General features: G+C 34.3%; 1 protein-coding gene across 7 annotated transcripts in view; it reads left to right on the top strand.

Moving 5' to 3' along the window:
- Nucleotides 1-19,865, top strand: part of Lrch2 (leucine rich repeats and calponin homology domain containing 2) — a 129,790-nt gene extending 109,925 nt beyond the window's left edge. For all 7 annotated transcript variants that reach the window (XM_047536784.1, XM_047536783.1, XM_047536782.1 and 4 more), the window contains 5 exons: nt 357-414; nt 1,172-1,284; nt 1,460-1,597; nt 2,089-2,166; nt 17,141-19,865. In XM_047536784.1, the coding sequence (XP_047392740.1) occupies nt 357-414; nt 1,172-1,284; nt 1,460-1,597; nt 2,089-2,166; nt 17,141-17,260 (507 nt within the window). In that variant the 3' untranslated portion in view covers nt 17,261-19,865. The remainder of the gene's footprint in view (nt 1-356; nt 415-1,171; nt 1,285-1,459; nt 1,598-2,088; nt 2,167-17,140) is intronic.
- Nucleotides 19,866-20,932: the final 1,067 nt, after the last annotated feature.

Raw genomic sequence — 20,932 nt, 5'->3', positions numbered from 1 at the left:
AATGTAGATAATGCATTGGGACATTCACATATCTTTTCATTGAAGCATCTTTCACTATTTTGGAGACTTTAATCTGGTTCTTTTTTTCAAAAAATGATATCTATTAATATACTTTGGTAATGGTTTTATTGTCCTCATATTGTGAGAGAGTATTTAAAGGCATATGTAGGCAGGTCGACTAGCAAGGATTTATTGACCTTTTAAAAGTAAAGTGTATCAACTTAAATTGAAATGCCAGTTGCCTTCTCTTTTCCACTAGTCATGGAAAAAAACGTGATTCTCAAAATTGGAATGAATATGAATAAGCACCTTGGTTATCTGAAAGAAAAGGGGTTTTATTTGTTTTCTCTTTTTAGGAATATGACAGAACTGATGGCTTTTCACATGGTCCCTTTGGCTTAAAGCCTAGATCAGGTAAATACATATTCTTTAAATAAAATTAATTGGTTATGTTTGAAACTGTAATATCCCAGCTTAAATGGGATTGATTCCACAGTTTTAAGTATACCCTAGATTCTTTCAATTCTTCTAAAAGTAATTTTCTCTTAACCTTATTTGTCTTTCCAATTCCCATTCTCATTTCTTTCTTTCTCTTTACCTTCAAGCTCTGGAAACCTCAGCTTTTTGCCTTAGATATACTGCAGTCTTATTTCTACTGTGCTGTGACTGCTGTTAAAATGACCACTCTGCCAGCAGACCAAACACTGTTTGAAATTATAGCACTCCATTCTATTATAGTTTTTATAAAGGGATCTTTTCGCATTTGGCAAGCCCAAAAGAAAATGGATCCATGTTACTTGGCAAGGTACTGAATTATAGATTTTATTCCCAAATAACTATATTGACCTTCAAAAATAATTCCCTTTTTTCTTTAGAGATAAAGGTTGACATATGTTCAGTACTCATTTTTAACCTGGATCATAAGTTTCTAATAACATATGTTTAAATAAGAACATGTATAGGTGATAGAAATCATTATACTTTTGTTCTCTGTTGCTTTCAGTTACGTAGGTAGAGTTCAAACGTATACTTGAAAAATACTTAGAATGTGTTAAGTCATAGTGCTTTATGTAATTTTGTACTGATTCTTTTTGTCATGTTTCTTTCTCCGTCAGTGGTTGTTCCTTTTATTAGCTTTGAAATAAGTTAGGAAATTTCTGTTTTTATAAAGCTTTTAGCCGCTCATCTCGCCAGGAATATGGGGCTGCAGATCCAGGATTTACAATGAGAAGAAAGATGGAACACTTACGGGAAGAACGAGAGCAAATACGACAACTTCGAAATGTAAGACTGACCTTTAAGACTTGCTTTATAGAAAGGGTTTAACTTGGAAAAATTAATAAGCTATATGGATTTATTTTCAATGTTCTTGACAATTTTTGATTATATAACACTTAGTAATAGAAATATATAATATATGTTTAGATGAAATACCTGATTTATATCCATTTCTTTGTAGAATCTTGAATCCAGATTAAAAGTAATTTTGCCTGATGACATTGGAGCTGCACTGATGGATGGGGTTGTTCTTTGCCATTTAGCCAATCATATAAGGCCACGCTCTGTAGCTAGTATTCATGTACCATCACCAGCAGTGGTAAGTTTTGTTTACAGTCTCTTAGTTCTCCAAAGAAATGTTAGAAATACTGAAGTGCCATAAGAAATCAAACACAGTGCTCAAAAGTGGCTGGACAAGGCATTTACTGCTGCCAGGAGGGCGTGCTAGAACCTGTCTAGTAGGCACACGTGGGTGGCCAGTCCACCTGCTTTCATCCACAAAGCAGTGCTGCCCTTTGGCCTGATTGGAGGAACTTGAGGTTCCAATCTACATGATTAGCTAATTTTAAAATTGGGGTGGGCAAAGGGAAGGGCTATAATAAATATGACTACAATTGGATCCAATTAAGGCTAAATACTATATTCTAAAAATGGACCACTGGGCTTTCTGTTTCTCACAGGAAAATATACTTCTTAAAGCTGTCTTTAAATAATAGAATGTACCTCAACACATTAAAATTTCAGTTTTGGTTAAGTTCTGTATAAAGATGCTTGAAAATACATCTTTCTTTCCCCAACCTTACTTTACAGCCCAAGCTGAGCATGGCAAAATGTCGAAGAAATGTAGAAAATTTTCTCGATGCTTGTAAAAAGTTGGGTGTCTCACAGGTAATTATTTATCCAACAGAATGATTATTTAAATATTCATTTGTTGCATGTAAATTAAGGTCTTCAAAATAGCAGTTACTAATGTTTTCTGAATATGAAAATTCATAACCTTCTCTTGGTGTTTTTTTTTTTTTTTTCTTCCAAAAGTTTTATTACTTTAAACTTTACATTTATGTTTTTGACACACAAAACAGTAACTTTTAATCATGAACAAGATTATACCAGCTCTATGATTCTACGATCCGAATGTTACTTCAGAGTTTATAGTGAGCTGTTAAACATATCCCATTTGTTCACAATCATGGCTTTCTTTTTGTTTCTAGTTGGTAGTTAAGGAAACTAAGAAAAAAGGGGAGTAAACAGTCCCCCATAGCCTAGCAGGAACCAGCACATGTTCTTAGGCTTTTGACTCCAAGTCCATTTTCTTTGCATTATGCAATGTGGTTATAGTTGGTGTAGTGGTAGAAGCCATGGGATATTTCTTTCCTTGTTTTCTTATATTGTCTCTTGTCAATCTCCTGCTGAGAATTGTCCACTCACAGGGTCTGTTTCTCTCTCTCTGTGTCCAGATAGCGAGAGAAATGAGAGTGAGTATCTTGTTAAAGAGGAGACTTCTATAGCTCAGGAAGAACTGGGGGTTGGTTGATAAATACATGACAAACCCTAAACATTACCACATTACCACTTTAGCACTTAACTTTCTCGTCTTACTTGAGGCATGCCAGGCCAGCAGGGAAAACCAATCTAGAGCTATAGATGTCTGCCAGGAGCAAACAAGCTTTCCTGATTGTTTTGCTTTTTCCCTGGCAACCAGCAGGCTGCAGGTCCCCCGATACTAGGTGATGTCATTGCTACCTACCTTTTTTTTTTTTTTTTTTTACATTTACATAGGGTAATGATGTTTATTTTATTTTTCTCCTCCCCCCACCCCTCCCACCCCTCTTTTCCCTCTACACAGTCCTTCTTTCCTTCATTCTTGCCGCTCTCCTTAGCCTAACTCTAAACCTAACCCTAAACCTAATGCTAGCCCCTCCCACCCCCCATTATATGTCCTCATCCGCTTATCAGCGAGATCATTCGTCCTTTAGTTTTTTGAGATTGGCTTATCTCACTTAGCATGATATTCTCCAATTTCGTCCATTTGCCTACAAATGCCATAATTTTATCATTCTTCATTGCGGAGTAATATTCCATTGTATAAATATGCCACAGTTTCTTTATCCATTCATCAACTGAAGGGCATCTAGGTTGGTTCCACAATCTGGCTATGGTGAATTGAGCAGCAATGAACATTGATGTGGCTGTATCTCTGTAGTATGCTGATTTTAAGTCCTTTGGGTATAGGCCAAGGAGTGGGATAGCTGGGTCAAATGGTGTTTCCATTCCAAGCTTTCTGAGGAATCTCCACACTGCTTTCCAGAGTGGCTGCACTAATTTGCAACCCCACCAGCAATGTATGAGTGTTCCTTTTTCACCACATCCTCGCCAACACCTATTGTTGCTTGTATTCTTGATAATCGCCATTCTAATTGGGGTGAGATGAAATCTTAGGGTAGTTTTGATTTGCATTTCCCTTATTACTAGGGATGTTGAACATTTTTTCATATATCTGGTGATTACTTGTACATCTTCTTCTGTGAAGTGTCTGTTCGTTTCCTTAGCCCATTTATTGATTGGATTATTTGTATTCTTCGTGTAGAGTTTTTTGAGTTCTTTATAGATTCTGGAAATTAGCGCTCTATCTGAGGTATGGTTGGCAAAGATATTCTCCCACTCTGTAGGCTCTCTCTTCACATTTCTGATAGTTTCCTTTGCTGAGAGAAATCTTTTAAGTTTGAATCTATCCCAGTTGTTGATTCTTGCTTTTATTTCTTGTACTATGGGAGTCCTGTTAAGGAAATCTGATCCTGAGCCAACAAGTTGAAGATTTGGACCTACTTTTTCTTCTATAAGATGCAGGGTCTCTGGTCTGATTCCGAGGTCCTTGATCCATTTTGAGTTGAGTTTTGTGTAGGGTGAGAGATAGGGGTTTAATTTCATTCTATTGCATATGGTTTTCCAGTTTTCCCAGCACCATTTGTTGAAGAGGCTATCTTTTCTCCATTGCATATTGTTGGAACCTTTGTCTAGTATGAGAAAATTGTATTTATTTGGGTTTGTGTCCATGTCCTCTATTCTGTACCATTGATCTACCTGTCTATTTTGGTACCAATACCATGCCATTTTTGTTACTATTGCTTTGTAGTAAAGTTGAAGATCTGGTATTGCAATACCCCCTGCTTCGCTCTTGCTACTGAGGATTGCTTTAGCTATTCTAGGTTTTTTATTCTTCCAGATGAATTTCATAATTGCTTGCTCTATTTCTGCAAGGTACATCATTGGGATTTTAATTGGAATTGCATTGAATCTGTATAGCACTTTAGGTAGTATAGCCATTTTGACGATATTAATTCTGCCTATCCAGGAACATGGGAGATCTTTCCATCTTCTAAGGTTTTCTTGAATTTCTTTCTTTAGTGTTCTGTAGTTCTCATTGTAGAGGTCTTTCACCTCTTTTGTGAGATTGATTCCCAAGTATTTTATTTTTTTGATGCTATTGTGAATGGGGTAGTTTTCCTAATTTCTCTTTCTGAAGATTCATCACTTATGTATAAAAATGCATTGGATTTATGAGCATTGATCTTGTAACCTGCTACTTTACTGAATTCACTTATGAGTTCTAAAAGTTTTCTGGTGGAATTTCCAGGTTCCTCTAAATATATAATCATGTCATCAGCGAACAGGGATAGTTTGAGTTCTTCTTTTCCTATTCGTATCCCTTTAATTTCTTTGGTTTGTCTGATTGCTCTGGCTAGAGTCTCAAGGACGATGTTGAATAGAAGCGGTGAAAGAGGGCATCCCTGCCTTGTTCCAGTTTTTAGGGGGAACGCTTTCAGTTTTTCACCATTTAGAATGATATTAGCCATGGGCTTAGCGTAGATTGCCTTTATAATGTTTAGGAATGTTCCCACTACCCCAATTTTTTCTAGTGTTTTGAGCATGAAGGGATGCTGTATTTTATCAAATGCTTTTTCTGCATCTATTGAAATAATCATGTGATTCTTAACTTTAAGTCTGTTGATATGGTGAATGACATTTATTGATTTCCAAATGTTGAACCAACCTTGCATCCCTGGGATAAAACCCACTTGATCGTGGTGCACTATCTTTTTAATATATATTTGTATGCGATTTGCTAAAATTTTGTTGAGAATTTTTGCATCAATATTCATTAAGGATATTGGTCTGAAATTTTCTTTCCTCGATGTGTCTCTGTCTGGTTTAGGTATCAGGGTGATATTGGCTTCATAGAACAAGTTTGGTAGGGTTCCCTCCTCTTCTATTTCATGGAATAGTTTGAGAAGTATTGGAATGAGCTCTTCTTCAAAGGTTTTGTAGAACTCGGCTGAGAACCCATCTGGTCCTGGACTTTTCTTTGTTGGTAGGCTTTTGATGACCTCTTCTATTTCATTGCTTGAAATTGGTTTATTTAAGTTGTGTATGTCCTCCTCGTTCAGTTTAGGTAGTTCATATGTCTCTAGAAATTTGTTGATGTCTTCGAGGTTTTCTGTTTTGTTGGAGTATAGATTTTTGAAATAGCTTCTAATTATGTTTTGTATTTCACTCGTGTCTGTTGTGATGTTTCCTTGTTCATTCCGAATTTTAGTAATTTGAGTTTTCTCCCTCTTTCTCTTTGTTAGTGTGGCTAAGGGTTTATCAATTTTATTTATTTTTTCAAAGAACCAACTATTTATTTTGTTAATTTTTCCAATTGTTTCTTTTGTTTCGATTTCATTGATTTCGGCTCTGATTTTAACTATTTCCTGTCTTCTACTACTTTTGGTATTGGTCTGCTCTTCTTTTTCTAGTGCTTTGAGCTGTAGTGTTAAGTCGTTTATTTGTTGATTTCTACTTCTTTTTTTGAATGCACCCCATGAAATAAATCTTCCTCTAAGTACTGCTTTCATAGTGTCCCAGAGATTTTGATATGATGTGTCTTTGTTCTCGTTTACTTCTAAGAATTTTTTTATTTCCCTCCTGATGTCTTCTGTTATCCATTCATCATATAATAGTGTATTATTTAGTCTCCAGGTATTGCAGAAGTTTCTGTTTTTTATTCTGTCATTTATTTCTAATTTCAATCCATTATGATCTGATAGAGTACAAGGTAGTATCTCTATCTTCTTGTATTTGCTAACAGTAGCTTTGTGGCATAAAATATGGTCTATTTTAGAGAAGGATCCATGTGCTGCTGAGAAGAAAGTGTATTCGTTCTTTGTTGGATGGTATATTCTATATATGTCTGTTAAGTCTAAATTGCTGATTGTGTTGTTGAGATCTATAGTTTCTTTATTCAATTTTTGTTTGGACGATCTATCCAGTGGTGAGAGAGGTGTGTTAAAATCGCCTAGTATTATTGTGTTGTGGTCTATTTGAATTCTGTAATTGAGAAGGATTTGTTTGACGTACGTGGATGAGCCAATGTTCGGGGCATAGATATTTATGATTGTTATGTCTTGCTGACTTATGCTTCCCTTAAGCAGCATGTAATGTCCTTCTTTATCCCTTCTGATTAGTTTTGGTTTGAAGTCCACATTATCTGAGATGAGGATGGATACTCCAGCTTTTTTGCTGTGTCCATGTGCATGGTATGTTTTTCCCCATCCTTTCACCTTTAGTCTATGGGTGTCTCTTTCTATGAGGTGAGTCTCTTGCAGGCAGCATATTGTTGGATTTTTCTTTTTAATCCAATCTGCCAGTCTGTGTCTTTTGATTGATGAATTCAGGCCATTAACATTCAGGGTTATTATTGTGATATGATTTGTATTCCCAGTCAATTGACTCATATTTGTTTTTGACATGATTTGGTTTCTCCTTTATTTGGCTATTCCTTTAGGCTAGCGCCTCCTGTTGCTGATTTGCATCGTTGTTTTTCATCTCTTCCTCATGGAATATTTTGCTGAGAATGTTCTGTAATGCTGGCTTTCTTTTTGTAAATTCCTTTAGCTTTTGTTTATCATGGAAGGATCTTATTTCATCGTCAAATTTGAAGGTAAGTTTTGCTGGGTATAAGATTCTTGGTTGGCATCCGTTTTCTTTCAGGGCTGGGTAAATGTTGTTCCAGGCCCTTCTAGCTTTTAGGGTCTGGATTGAAAAATCTGCTGATATTCTTATTGGTTTCCCTCTGAATGTAATTTGATTCTTTTCTCTCGCGGCCTTTAAAATTCTGTCTTTATTTTGTATGTTAGGTATTTTCATAATAATGTGCCTTGGTGTGGGTCTGTTGTAATTTTGTATGTTTGGAGTTCTATAAGCCTCTTGTACTTGGTTTTCCATTTCATTCTTCAGATTTGGGAAATTTTCTGTTATTATTTCATTGAATAGATTGTTCATTCCTTTGGTTTGTTTCTCTAAGCCTTCCTCAATCCCAATAATTCTTAAATTTGCCCTTTTCATGATATCCCATAGTTCTTGGAGATTCTGTTCATGATTTCTTACCATCTTTTCTGTTTGGCCAACTTTGCTTTCAAGATTAAATAATTTGTCTTCAATGTCTGAGGTTCTGTCTTCCAGGTGTTCTATCCTATTGGTTATGCTTTCTATGGAGTTTTTAACTTGGTTTATTGTTTCCTTCATTTCAAGTATTTCAGTTTGTTTTTTTTTTCAGTATCTCTAACTCTTTATTGAAATGATCTCTTGCTTCCCGTATTTGGTCTTTTAACTGTTGATTGGTGCGATCATTTAATGCCTGCATTTGCTCTTTCATCTCCTCCTTCAATGCCTGCATTTGCTCTTTCATCTCCTCATTAGCTTTCCTGATCGTTTTAATTACGTACATTCTGAACTCCCTTTCTGACATTTCTTCTGTTGTGCTGTCATTGGGTTTTATTGATGTAGTATCTAGGTTTGTTTGGGACATTTTCTTCCCTTGTTTTCTCATATTGGTCAGTTGTCAGTGGGACCCTGAGATATTGCAGTTTTCCACTATTGGCTTATAGTGTCCCGGTAGATTTCCAGTGTATCACCTCCCAGCCTTCAGTAGCCTGATGTCTTGGAGGAATCTGATAAAGCAGCTCATCCGAAGAAAACTGCCCCTAGCCCCCTACTGGTTCCACGGTTTGGAACTGGCTCTGTGCGGAAATGCTCTCACTGTGGGCCTGCGCCGTGCAGCTGGCCGTGTGGGAGGAGCCCACTGCCGGAGTGTGGAAGGCTACCTTGGGAAGACTCTAGCTGCCCTGCCCGGCTCCAATAAGCCACCTCTATCTGGGCCTGCCACCCGGGCCAAACTTTACCCAGTGGGCCGACTCACCTGTGGCTCTATTTCAGTCCGAGTCTCTCAATGCCTCCCCTTCTTAACTCCTGGGTTCTGGAGCGACTAGGGGTGCAGTCTCCCTCTAGGCCGCCATCTTGGATCCTTCTCTTGGTGTTAATCTCCCCACCAAACCAGAGGCTTGGCTGCCCACCAAATCCATATTGCGATTAAGAGAAAACTGATACAAAAAGAAAAAATGATTGGCATTAGTGTAACAGTGTTTTAACCTTATTTAAAATGTCAGATCGGAAATGTTAGTGTATTTTATGATAATATCTGCAATGGGCAAACTTTGAAATTTGTACAAATGAGCTTGTGTTTCACATAATAATTATAGTATTATAAAATTAATGATTAAACTCTTATCCAAATTTAAGGTTCTATTACTTGCTGCTCACCCAAAGACTTGGGAGACTAAAATTAGTGGAAGAAAACAGGTTTATTCAAAGCCAGCCCCAAAGAAGACAGAGAGGCTTCCTCCCCACCTCAAATTTCTATCTCTGGGGGCTCAAGGGCATGAAGGGCTTTTGTGGGAGAAAAGGAGGCCATGTGAGGTAATGGGCAGGTCTTTCTTTCCTGGGCTCCTATTTTCTTCCTCATTGAAAGGAATCCTGACTTCGACTTCCTGGGGCCAGCATCTGCCATTTTCCTTTCAGATACCCACTTTGCTTTTCTGCAAGTCAATTCCTAGAAGGGAGGAGAAAGGGGACATTACAGGGCTTCTTTCAGAAGTTCAGAATACATAGAAAAAGGGTGGGTTCCTAAAAGATTAGGGAGGGGAGGTGAAAGCAATTCTGTGAAAGACATCTTTCCAGGAAGTTGATCTGTTACAAAAGCAGTATTGTAAATAGATAACAAAAATGTTTAATAAAAATGTTACCTTTAAGGAGCTGGGGCTATAGCTCAGTTGGTAGAGTGCTTGCCTACTGTGAAAAAGGCCCTGGGTTCGATCCCCAGCACCATCAAAAAAAGGAAAAAAAAAGTTACCCTTAAAAAAAAAACTTTATAAACCTAATCTCAGCATGACTGATTGATGAGGGAAATCACATTGTAAGCAGAACACAATCAATTTGTGCTTGTTAAAATCTTTTGAACAGTGTCACCGTAATCTTAAGATTCCACTTTCGCCTCTTTCTTCAAGTAAGCAAATATAATGTACATGTAATCTGGGAATTATTGTGAAATTCAGTAACTACTTGCTGTTCTCTAAATTACCTCTTCTCTGTGCTTAACATATGACGTCTTAAATTTTTAATTCTTAAAGATCCTGGTTAGTTCTTTTTTGCATCCTTTCTCTTAGTGAGAAAATAGAAAACTTAGGACATTTTTTCCAGCTATTATTATATTACATTTATTTTCTCATTTTGCATTTTCATTTACAGAAATGGTAACATACAATCTTTTTCATTTGATTCTTTTTGTTCTAGGGTATTTTCTAGTTTTTAACAGCCTTACTGTGATAATAATAGGCATAAAATAAAGGGCATGTAAACAAAGTATGCGGTTTGATACGTTTTGGGGTATGTGGTGCTGGTGTGTTGAACCCAAGGCCTCACACATGCTAGGCTAGCACTCCACCATCCTCAACCCTGATAAATTTCGATATATACTTACACCATGAAATCATCATCACCATGAAAGTATTGAACTTATCCATTATCTCCAAAAGTTTCTTCCTCTCCCTTTGCAATCCTTCCTTCTCCAGGCAAACACTAATTGGCTTTCTAACATCATAGATTAGTTTGCATTTTTCTAGAGCTTTTATATTAATGGAATAATACAATGTGTTTGATGTTTTTTCTTTCTTTTACTTGACATAATTATTTGAGACTTGTCAGTTTTGTTGCATATTTAAATAGACCTTTCTGTTTTGTTTCTGAGTAGAATTTCACAATTAGTTGATCCATTAACCTGTTGGAGAACATTTGGATTCAGTTTTAGGGGCTATAAAAATAAAGCTGCTATATACAGTAGTATACAAGTCTTTGTATGGATATTTGTATTCTTCAATTTTTTGGTAAATACCTAACAGTGGAATACCTGGACCGACCTTTAGTGGGTAGGTGCTTAACATTTTAAGAAAGTACAAAATTCTCTTCTAAAGCATGTGTACCATTTCACACTGCTATATGAGATTCAGCAGTATACAAGATTTCATTTTCTCTGTATCCTCACCAATTCTGTATGCTTGACCTTTTTAAATTTTTAATCATTGTAAATAGGTTTGTATTGACTTCCCAATGCAGTTTTAATTTGCACTTCCCTGATCATCTTTTCAAGCGCTTATTTGCCATCTGTATATCTTCTTTTTGGAAGTGTATTTTATAATCTTTTATCTATTTTTTTTTTACTATAACTTACTTTTTTGATGTATAGTTTTCTAATATTTGTCTATTTTTAAAATTGGGTTGTTCTTTGTAAATTATGGACAAAGTTCTTTATCAGACCTATGACTTGCTGATATTGTATCCTAGTTTTGAATTGTCTTTTAATTCCACTTAGTGTCTTTCAAAGAGCAGGAATTTTAAAGTTTTGAAGTACAGTTTGTCTTTTTTTCTTTTTCCATTTTTTTTCAGTGGATTGTCTTTTTTTGTCAAACCTAAGGTAAAATCTTTCCTGAAATATAATTCACATACCATAGCATTTGCTGATTTGAAATATACAATTAAACAGTTCTTAGTATAGTCATAGAATTGGGCAGTAGTCATAATAATCAAAGTGTAGAATACTTTTGTTGCCCTAGAAAGAAATCCCTTACCCATTAACTATCTCTTCCTGTTCTGTCTCCATGTATTTGCTTATTCTGAAAATTATATATAATGAAATCATACATTATGGAGTCTTTTGTGTGTGACTTTTTTCACTTAATGTTTTCCAGTATAATGTTTTCAAGGTTCATTATGTTGTAGCATAAAATAGAACTTTATTTCTTATTAACGTTGAGTAGTATTCCATTGTATGCATATACCACATTTTGTTTATCCATTTATCAGTTAATGGACATTTGGGTTGTTACTATTCATCATTTATTATGAATACTGCTGCTGTGAACATCTATGAACACATTTTCATTTGAACACTTACTTCCAGTTCTCTTTGTTATGTACCTACTAGTGGAATTGTTAGATCATGGTAACTCTATGTTTATCTTTTTGAAGAACTGCCAAAATGTTTTCCAAAGTGGCTGCACCATTTTACATACCCACCAGCAATGAGTTAGGGTTCTAATTTCTCATCATCCTCACCAACAGTGGTTATCGTCCACCTATTTTATCCTAGCCATCCTAGCAGGTACAAAGTAATAACTCATTATGGTCTCAATTTGCATTTTTCTAATAGTAAATGATGTTGAACATCTTTTCATATGCTTATTGATAATTTGTGCATATTCTTTGAAGAAATGTGTATTCAAATCCTGTGTCCATTTATTAATTGAATTATTCATTTATTGAGTTATGGGTGTTCTTTACATATTTCAAATACAAATAAATTATGAGGTATAGGATTTGCATTTATTTTCTTCTATTCTGTGGGTGGTCTTTTCACTTTTTTTTTTTTTTTTTTTTTTTGGTACTGGGGATTGAACTCAGGGGCACTCAAGCAATGAGACACATCCTCAACCCTATTTTATATTTTAAGCAACTCTCACTGAGTTGCTTAGTGTCTCACATTTGCTGAGGCTGGCTTTGAACTCAAGATCCTCCTGCCTCAACCTCTGGAGAGGCTGGGATTACAGATGTGTGCCATTGCGCCCCGCTCTTTTCACTTTCTCAATGTTATCATTTGCAGCACAAAAGTTTTTTATTTGATGAGGCCCAGTTTTTCCTTTTTTCTTCCATTGCTTGTGATGTAGATAGTATAACTGAGAAGACATTACCTAATCCAAGGTCATGAAGATTTACACCTATATTTTCTTCTAAAAGTTTTGTAGTTTTAGTGCTTACATTTAAGTTTACAATCCTTTTTTTAGTTCAGTTTTGTGCATGGTGTGAGGTGTTCCAAAGTCATTCTTTTGCATGCAGATATCTAGTTTTCCTAGCACCATTTGTTGATAAAACTCTTCTTCCTCCCATTGAATTGTCTTGGTACCCTTGTCAAAAGTTAGTTGACAGTAAATGTAAGGCTTCACTTCTGAACTCTCAATTATTTCCTGTTGATGTTCTTTATTTTGGTACCATGGTTTAAACCCAGGGGTGCTTAACCACTGAGCCACATCCCCAACCCTTTTTTATGTTTCATTTAGAGACAGAGTCTTGATAAGTTGCTTAGGGCCTCACTGAGTTGCTGAGGCTGGCTTTGAACTTGTGATCCTCCTGCCTCAGCCTCTTGAGCTCCTGGGATTACAGATGTGTGCCACCTTATTGTTGATTGTAAGGAAAGCATTTTGGTTTGCATCTTTTAGTATGATATCAACTGTGGTTTGTTTTGTAGCTGCTCTTTCATGAATTCAAGGAGTTTCCCTGCATTCATTTTTTTCTTTATGAGTATCCAGTTTTTCCTGCAACGTCTGTTTAAAAAATCTGTTCTTTCTTCATTCATCTTCCTTTGCATCTGTATCAAAAACCATTTGTCCATTTATCTGTGGGTCTATTTCTGGATTCTTTGTTTTGTTCCATTGACCTGTTCCCCCTGTGTGTACATTGGTAAAACATTTTGCTTACTATACATTTTGAAATCAAGTAGTATTAGCACTCTGACTTTTTTCTTTGTTTTTATAACTATTTTGGCTATTCTGGGTCCTTTGCATTTTCATATAAATCTAGAATAGTTTGTCAACTTCTACACAAAAATAAAAAATTAGATTATTATAGAAGTTGTGTTTAATATATAGAACAATATAGGTAAAATGATATCTTAACAATATCAAGTCTTTCCACATACCAAGTATATCCTTACTAGGGTGTTCTTTAATTCCCTCAACAATTTTTTATAGTTTTCACTATATAGATCTTGGATATTTATCCTTTTCATATAAAATATGAAATATTTTATAATTTCATATTTTGCATACTATTTTATGTGATTATTTGGTTATAATTTAATATTTCATTCTTTGTTTCTAATATATAGAAATATAATCAGTCTTTATATATTAATCTATATTTTACAATCTTGCTAAACTTACTTATTAGTGTTAGCAGCTTTTTGTAGATTTCACAGAATTTTGTACATGGTTGTTCATGTTTTCTATGAATAGAAACAGCTTTTCTTCTTTCTTTCTGATGTGAATGTCTTGTCTTTTCTTGCCTGATTACCCTGGCCAGATATCCTAGCACAATATTGAATACAAATGGCAAGCATGGACATCCTTGCCTTATTCTGATTTTTTGAGGAAAATACCAATCTTTCACCCTTAAGTATGATGTTAGCTGTGGGTTTTTCATTGGTGATCTATATGAGGTTTAGGGAGTTCTCTTACATTCTTAGTTTCCTGAAATTCTTATCAAATGGATCTTGGATTTCATCAAGTATTTTTTCTTTATCAATTGACATGAGCATGTTATTTTCATTTTAGTCTGTTATTATTGTAAATCACATTGATTTTCAAATGTTAATTCAACCCTCCATTCTTCAGTTAAACCCCACTTGCCCATGGTGGATTTTGTTGTTGTTCATGGTATTGTTTTTTATGTTTTCGGATTCAGTTTGTTAAAATTTTGTTTAGATTTTTGCTTGTATGTTTATAAGAATACTGGTTTTTAGTTTTCTTTTAATGTCTTTGTTGGTATTAAGGTAGAGCTGACTTCCTGGAATGTGTATTCCTTCCTCCTCATTTTTCTCAAACATTTGGGTAGAATTGATATTATTTCTTTTTAAAATATTGAATTAAATTTATTAATAACCTATCTAGGCCAGGGATTTTCTTCTTCTTTTTTTCTTTTACCATGTTATTTATTTAGCAGTACTGGGGGTCTATCCCAGGGTTTCACTTATGCTAGGCAAACATTGTACCACTGAGCTACATCTCCAGCCCCAGATGTCTTTTAAAGAAAGATATATACATACATACATATATATATATATACATATATATATATATACATATATATATATATTCTTAAGTATATATATTACTTGTTCTAAGTAATTATACATGACAATAGAATGCATTTTGACAATCATACATAAATGGGAGTATAACTTCTCATTCATATAGGGTAATGATGTCTGATTCATTCTACTATCATTCCTACCCCATGTCCCCTCCCCTTCTTTCATTCCCCTCTGTCTAGTCCAAATTACCTTTATTCTCCCCCACCTATTGTGAATTATCATCCACATATCAGAGAAAACATTTGGCTTTTGTTTTTTTGGGATTGACTTATTTCACTTAGCATGATATTCTCCAGTTCCATCCATTTACTAGCAATTGCCATAATTTCATTCTTCTTTAAGGCTAATATTCCATTGTGTATATGTACCACATTTTCTTTATCCATTCATCTGTTGAAGGACATGTAGGTTGGTTCCATAGTTTTGCTGTCATGAATTGAGCTGCTATAAACATGGATGTGGCTGCATCACTGTAGTATGCTGATTTTAAGTCCTTTGAGTATATGGTGAGGTGTGGGATAGCTGGGTCAAATGGTGATTCCATTCCAAGTTTTCGGAGGAATCTTCATACTGTTCTCTGTAGTGGTTGCAGTAATTTGCAGTCCCACCAGCAATGTATGAGTGTACCCTTTTCCCTACATCCTGGCCAACATTTATTGTTGCTTGTATTCTTGATAGTCACCATTCTAATTGGAGTGAGATGGAATCTCAGTGTAGGTTTGATTTGCATTTCTATAATTGCTAAAGATTAGACCAGGGATTTTCTTTGTGGGAATGTTTTATACTACAGTTTAAATTTCTTTAACAGAGATCTATTCTGGTTATCTATTCTTATGTGAGTTTTAGTATATTTTATCTTTCAGAGAATTCATCAATTTCTTCTAATTTGTCAAACTTATTTTTATAACAGTGTTTATAGTATCTCCTTATTATCATTGTATTTGTAGAATATCTTGTGAAGTCACTTCTGTTATTACCGATATTGCTAAGTTGTATATTCTCTTTTTCCTAATTGACCTAAATAAAGGCTTATGAATTTTTTTAATTCTTCTCAAGGAGCTAAATTTTGGTTTCCTTTTTTTTTTCTATCATTTTCTACTTTTTACTCAATTGTTTTTCTCTGTCTTCTTATTTCCTTATTTCTGTTTGGCAATGATTTAATTTGCTCTTTTTCTAGTTTCTAAGGTAGGCACTGAAGTCCCTGATTTGAAACGTTTCTCCTTTTCTAATTATACTCTTCAGAGGTGATTTGAATAAGTGTGCAAAATACTATAAGAGCACTAAATGTAGCACTGAAAATGGAAATGAGAAAATAGTTTTTAGGGAACTCTTGTTATTAATTTTTATTTACTTATTTTGAAGTACAGGGGATTGAACCCTGGGGCACTTTACCACTGAGCTCCATCTCTTTTTTTTTTATTCTGAGATAGGGTCTTGCTACACTGCTGAAGTTGTACTTGAACTTGCAATTCTCCTGCCTCAGCCTTCCAAGTCTCTGAGATTACAGGCATGTACCATGGTGCCCGGCATAGTTTTTGAGAACTCTTTAAAGATATCATCAGTAGTATTTGATGAACTTAAGGGAGTAAGGAAGACAGGGAGGGCTATTATGATTCCTATGTTTATATCAGTAGAGATTTAATAGTCTTTAACTAAGATATAAAATACAAAAGGATAAACTAATTTAATAGGAGTAGTTCCGTTGTGGACACATTGATCTTTATATGTCTATTGGACATCTGTTTGACTGTCTAGTTGCATTTGCTTGATAGAGAGATTTCGGGAGGAAATGAAGATTTGGAAGTTATTAGGATGGAAGGGATAGTTAAAACTAAGAGAATAAATGAAAATACCAAGGAATGAATACAATGTGAAAAGAGAAGAGAGTGACAACAGAATCCTTGGAAGCATTTAGGACATTAGAAGAGGATCGGTGAAAGTTAATGAAAACTATTGCACATTAGCTGTCAGAAAAGTTGAAGAAATAAGAATGAGGGCATACAACATAAGGAAGAGATAAGGTTTCAAGGAAAGCATTAATTAAAGGCTCAAAATGATACAGCAGTCAAGTAGTCATGTGCAACATTTAATGTTTAGGAAGGCATTGATGATTATTTTACTAGAATAATTTTAGTGGGCAGATTCTTTACAGGTCGCTATAAAATAGCAGTGGTTGAGTAGTGAATGGGAAATACAGAAGTGGTGACATTCCTTTACAGATATTTTCTGTGTGGAGAAGGAGGTTCAAGTGTAAAGTGGGCATTTCAGACAAAGCTAACCTCTGTAATCCTTTTCTTAGTATAGGTTAACCAAAATACATTTTAGAGTACAGTATTTACTAGAAAAAACAGAATTGTGCATTTTTTTACTTGAAGTTTTCCAGAAAGTATATTTTAAAAATCTGGTTCTGAGAGCTGGGGATGTAACTCAGTAGTAGAGCCTTTGGCAACATATGTGGCCCTGGGTTCCATCCCCAGCACTGCACACAAAAAAACCAATCAGATTCCGACTTCCGTTTAACCACACACCAAAAAATTGAATGTTCAAATATCCTTTTTTCTCTTCCAGGAAAGACTCTGTTTGCCTCATCATATTTTGGAAGAACGAGGTCTCGTGAAAGTTGGTGTCACGGTTCAGGCTCTCCTTGAATTACCTACGACCAAGGCATCTCAACTTTCTATGGCTTGATAATATTTTTTTAAATTATAAGTGTGTAGTTTCATTTATTTGAAGTGATTTCAGAGATCTCAAATTCATGAATAAAAATGTCCTGTCAAAAATCATTTGCCTTAGGTCAAGCCTTAGGGTTTTTACAAAACTACATTAAAACATCAAATTGAAACTTTGAATTGCCCAAGCTTCTTTTGGGGGAAAACTGGATTAATTTAATAAGAGTTTTTGATAAAGTCAAATTCTCTTTTTACTGTCAGTTAATAACCTTGATTATTTTTCAAAAATCAGATTGATACTGAATTTAAAATATGTATCCAAGTTAGTAATCACATTAAGTTTAATTTTTTTACATCATAACATACTAGTAAACATGTGGAAAACAGTAATCATTTTTTAGCAATTTAAAACAATTCTATATTTGAGTTATTTAATACACTTCTAATTCTAGTTTATACACAACTTCTTTCATCTTTGTTCTTAGTTTTCTAGAAAAAAAATGAGTAGGAAAAAACAGAACTCCGGCATTATATTAAATTCTTTTAGTATTATAGGTTGGTGCCAAACTATTTTCAGTTGTACTGTAGATTGTTTACATGTGAAGTGCCTGTGTAATTGATGACTCTTATAATAGTCTTAAGCATTTTTGCAATTTCTTTTTTGTATCAATAGAGTCAACAGAACTTTAAACTATTTTAGTAGGTTTTGTAAGGTCAATGCTATGTGAGGATTTAAATGTGCCTCACATTGTAACATTGTGGTTTTTTTAGTTAGTCCATTACAGTTTTCCTTAAATTGGTTATTTCATGTTGTAAAAAAACAAAGCAAAACAAAAACAAAAAATGTTAATATGCTTAATTTATGCTATTTAATTTTGCAAAACTTAATCATTTTTAAAGTGTATTATTTGAAGAGTATTTTATTTCTGTATCAAAAATGTTACACAAAGCAGTAAGATTTTTGAGAACTAGTGAAGTACTAATTATGAAGGACATTTTGATAAAACTGCCAAAGTTTGGATTTGTATCTTGATTTTCAGGAACATTACATTAGTGCTGCCTTTAGCTATATTCAGAGAGCAGCAATTGAGGACTAAGTTTTTAATCAAAATCTGACCATTTGTGGATCTCATACAACTATGCTCCTCAATTAACTTGATGTTGAGTTAACCACAGACCGTTCCAAAAATATTTTCATGAGATACTGTGTTACACAAAGTCCTTGTTTGACTTAGAGATGGAAAAATTTATGTTGGTAGTAGTGCGGGAATTTTTCAAAAACATTACTGTAATGAATAATTCATTTTCCTATAAAAGAACCTTAATTACTTTTGTAGTAGCCAAGCATCATATCTTAAGTATGTGATCATTTGCACTTGTTACCTCTTAATATGGATGCAACTTATTAAAAATGTTGGCCTGGGTATTTCAAAGGGTATATATAAAAGGTAAAAACTAGTGTGCCAAATGGTATAGTAAGGGTTGATTTAGGAACAACTCTACTACTTTTGATCAGTTGGCATGAAGCCATATAATTAAATTTTGGCTTTAGAATGCAGATATTCTTTACACTCCCCAAGGGTCAAATTGGAGCTTTTAAAGAAGTAAAGCTCCTTATGACTGTAAGGTTTAAGAATTAAATTATTAGTAATTTATTACTTTAAATATTTGAGCTAATTATTCCTTTTCAGTTGTGTCTTTTAAAAAACACAAAAAACAAACTTCATTGACATGATCTCCCTAGTGAAAACTTAGATTATATAAGTAAGAAATGGCCAGTACATACCTTAGTTGAAGAGTCTCTAATTTAGAAATTTGACAGTGTTACAAATTAAGTAACCACCAAAACCTACAGCAGTCATTCATATTTCTTTCATAGTTATCATGCTATAGAATTCTTCTTATTAATCTAGTATTAATTATTTTACAAGTATTTTCCTATTTCATATCATTAAAGGAGTAGTGAAATCGTAGGCCATTCCCTTATTGCATTTCCCTTGTCAGTTAATTATTCCTTTAAAGAGAAAATACACCAGAATCTTTTTGCTAATCAAAATTCCAATTAAGGTGGGTCCATCTGAGGTCCATACCATGACATTTCATTTATTGTTGTGTCAGAAGGCAGCACCACCTCTGAAGCAGTTTCACAAGTCCCCGAGGACAACATTATACCAAGGTTCTGATGTATTTCTTTTAGTAGTTTTTATGTGTAAAATTTATCCTAAATGTTTTTATTGTTACTACATATTTACTTCATCAGTTATTGAATTAAGAATGATTTTCTTTATTTGAGTGGGTTTGTGATTTCATGAGGGTTGACTAATCAGACTAAAATTTTTGGACCCTAAAAAATTCAATAGATAGCTCTTTCTGTTTAATTTTATGGCTATGGCACAAGAACGAAGTGATGTTGGATATGTTACAATTGAAAGAAGGAGTAAAAATGCAATGCCATTTGTTTAATAATTATCTTTATAGAATGCTAGTTTAATGACTTTTATAACTGAATTTTTTGAAGAATTCAGAAATGTTTGTATTGCTCACAGATCTATCATAATGGATTTTCTGATGCATTTAAAAGTAAATGGACACTAAATGTATATTACCGATGCAAACTGTGGATAAAGTTGAATGAAAAAAATTTAGTCTGGGATTTATTTTCTCATTATCAACTCTACCCATCACAGCACCTTTTTTTTTTTTTTTTTTTTAAATCAAAGGAGCCGGTGTCTATATTCCCAAGTGTGGAAACAGGCTTTGTAAGGATTTCATCAGACTTTGAGAGGATATTCAGAGTAGGTGGTTTTAGTTAGGTGCAATGGTGCACACCTGTAATACAGGTACTTGGTAATTGGGAGGCTGAGACAAGATGATCTTGGTCTCACAAGTTTGAGGACATCCTGGGCAAAATAGGTATACCCCATCTCAAAATTAACACAGATTGTTTTAAGGGTCCAGATTCCTTTACATCATTTTTCTTTTCAGTAGATAAAAGTTTCTTTAGAAAGCAATAATTTTCTAGGATGTCTTCACAAAGAAATATTACCTTTATGTAAGATAAACGCTATATAATGAATGTAAACAAAAATTGTATAAAATTTAAAAGTAGGCTGGGTGCGGTGGCCCATACCTATAATCCCAGTGGCTCGTGAGGCTGAGGCAGGAGGATGGCAAGTTCAAAGTCAACCTCAGCAACTTAGTGAGGCCCTAAGCAACTCATCACTCATCAAGACCCTGACTCTAAATAAAATAGAAAAAAGGGTTGGGGATGTGGCTTAGTGGTTTAGTGTCCCTGAGTTCAGTCTCTGGTACCAAAAAATAAAAAATAAAAATTTTTTTAAAATTAAAAGTTGAATAGGTCAAATTGTGATTTTTTTTTTTTATTACAGATTTTAGTGCTAGGTATATGACTGAATTGCTTGTAAGCCCTTGTGATGAGAAATATAATCATTCATTTTCAAGTAGTTCTAATTTTTTAAAAATCCACATATCTTATTAAAATAACTATCATTTGTTTGTAATTATGATTGAGTCTAAAAGTAAAAAGTCATTCAGGTAAATGTTATTTCAGATAATATTGTCCCCTAAGTTCTCAGATTTAAAGAAATACTAAAGTGAGTAAATACTTGGCATAAGGTGTTTGAAAACTATTCTATCACAAAATTTTGAATTATCTTTAGATGATGGTACT

Source organism: Sciurus carolinensis, chromosome X (assembly GCF_902686445.1).
Source record: "Sciurus carolinensis chromosome X, mSciCar1.2, whole genome shotgun sequence".
Lineage (NCBI taxonomy): Eukaryota > Metazoa > Chordata > Mammalia > Rodentia > Sciuridae > Sciurus > Sciurus carolinensis.
Note: the sequence above shows the minus strand (reverse complement) of the source record. Positions and strands in the feature narration are given on the sequence as shown.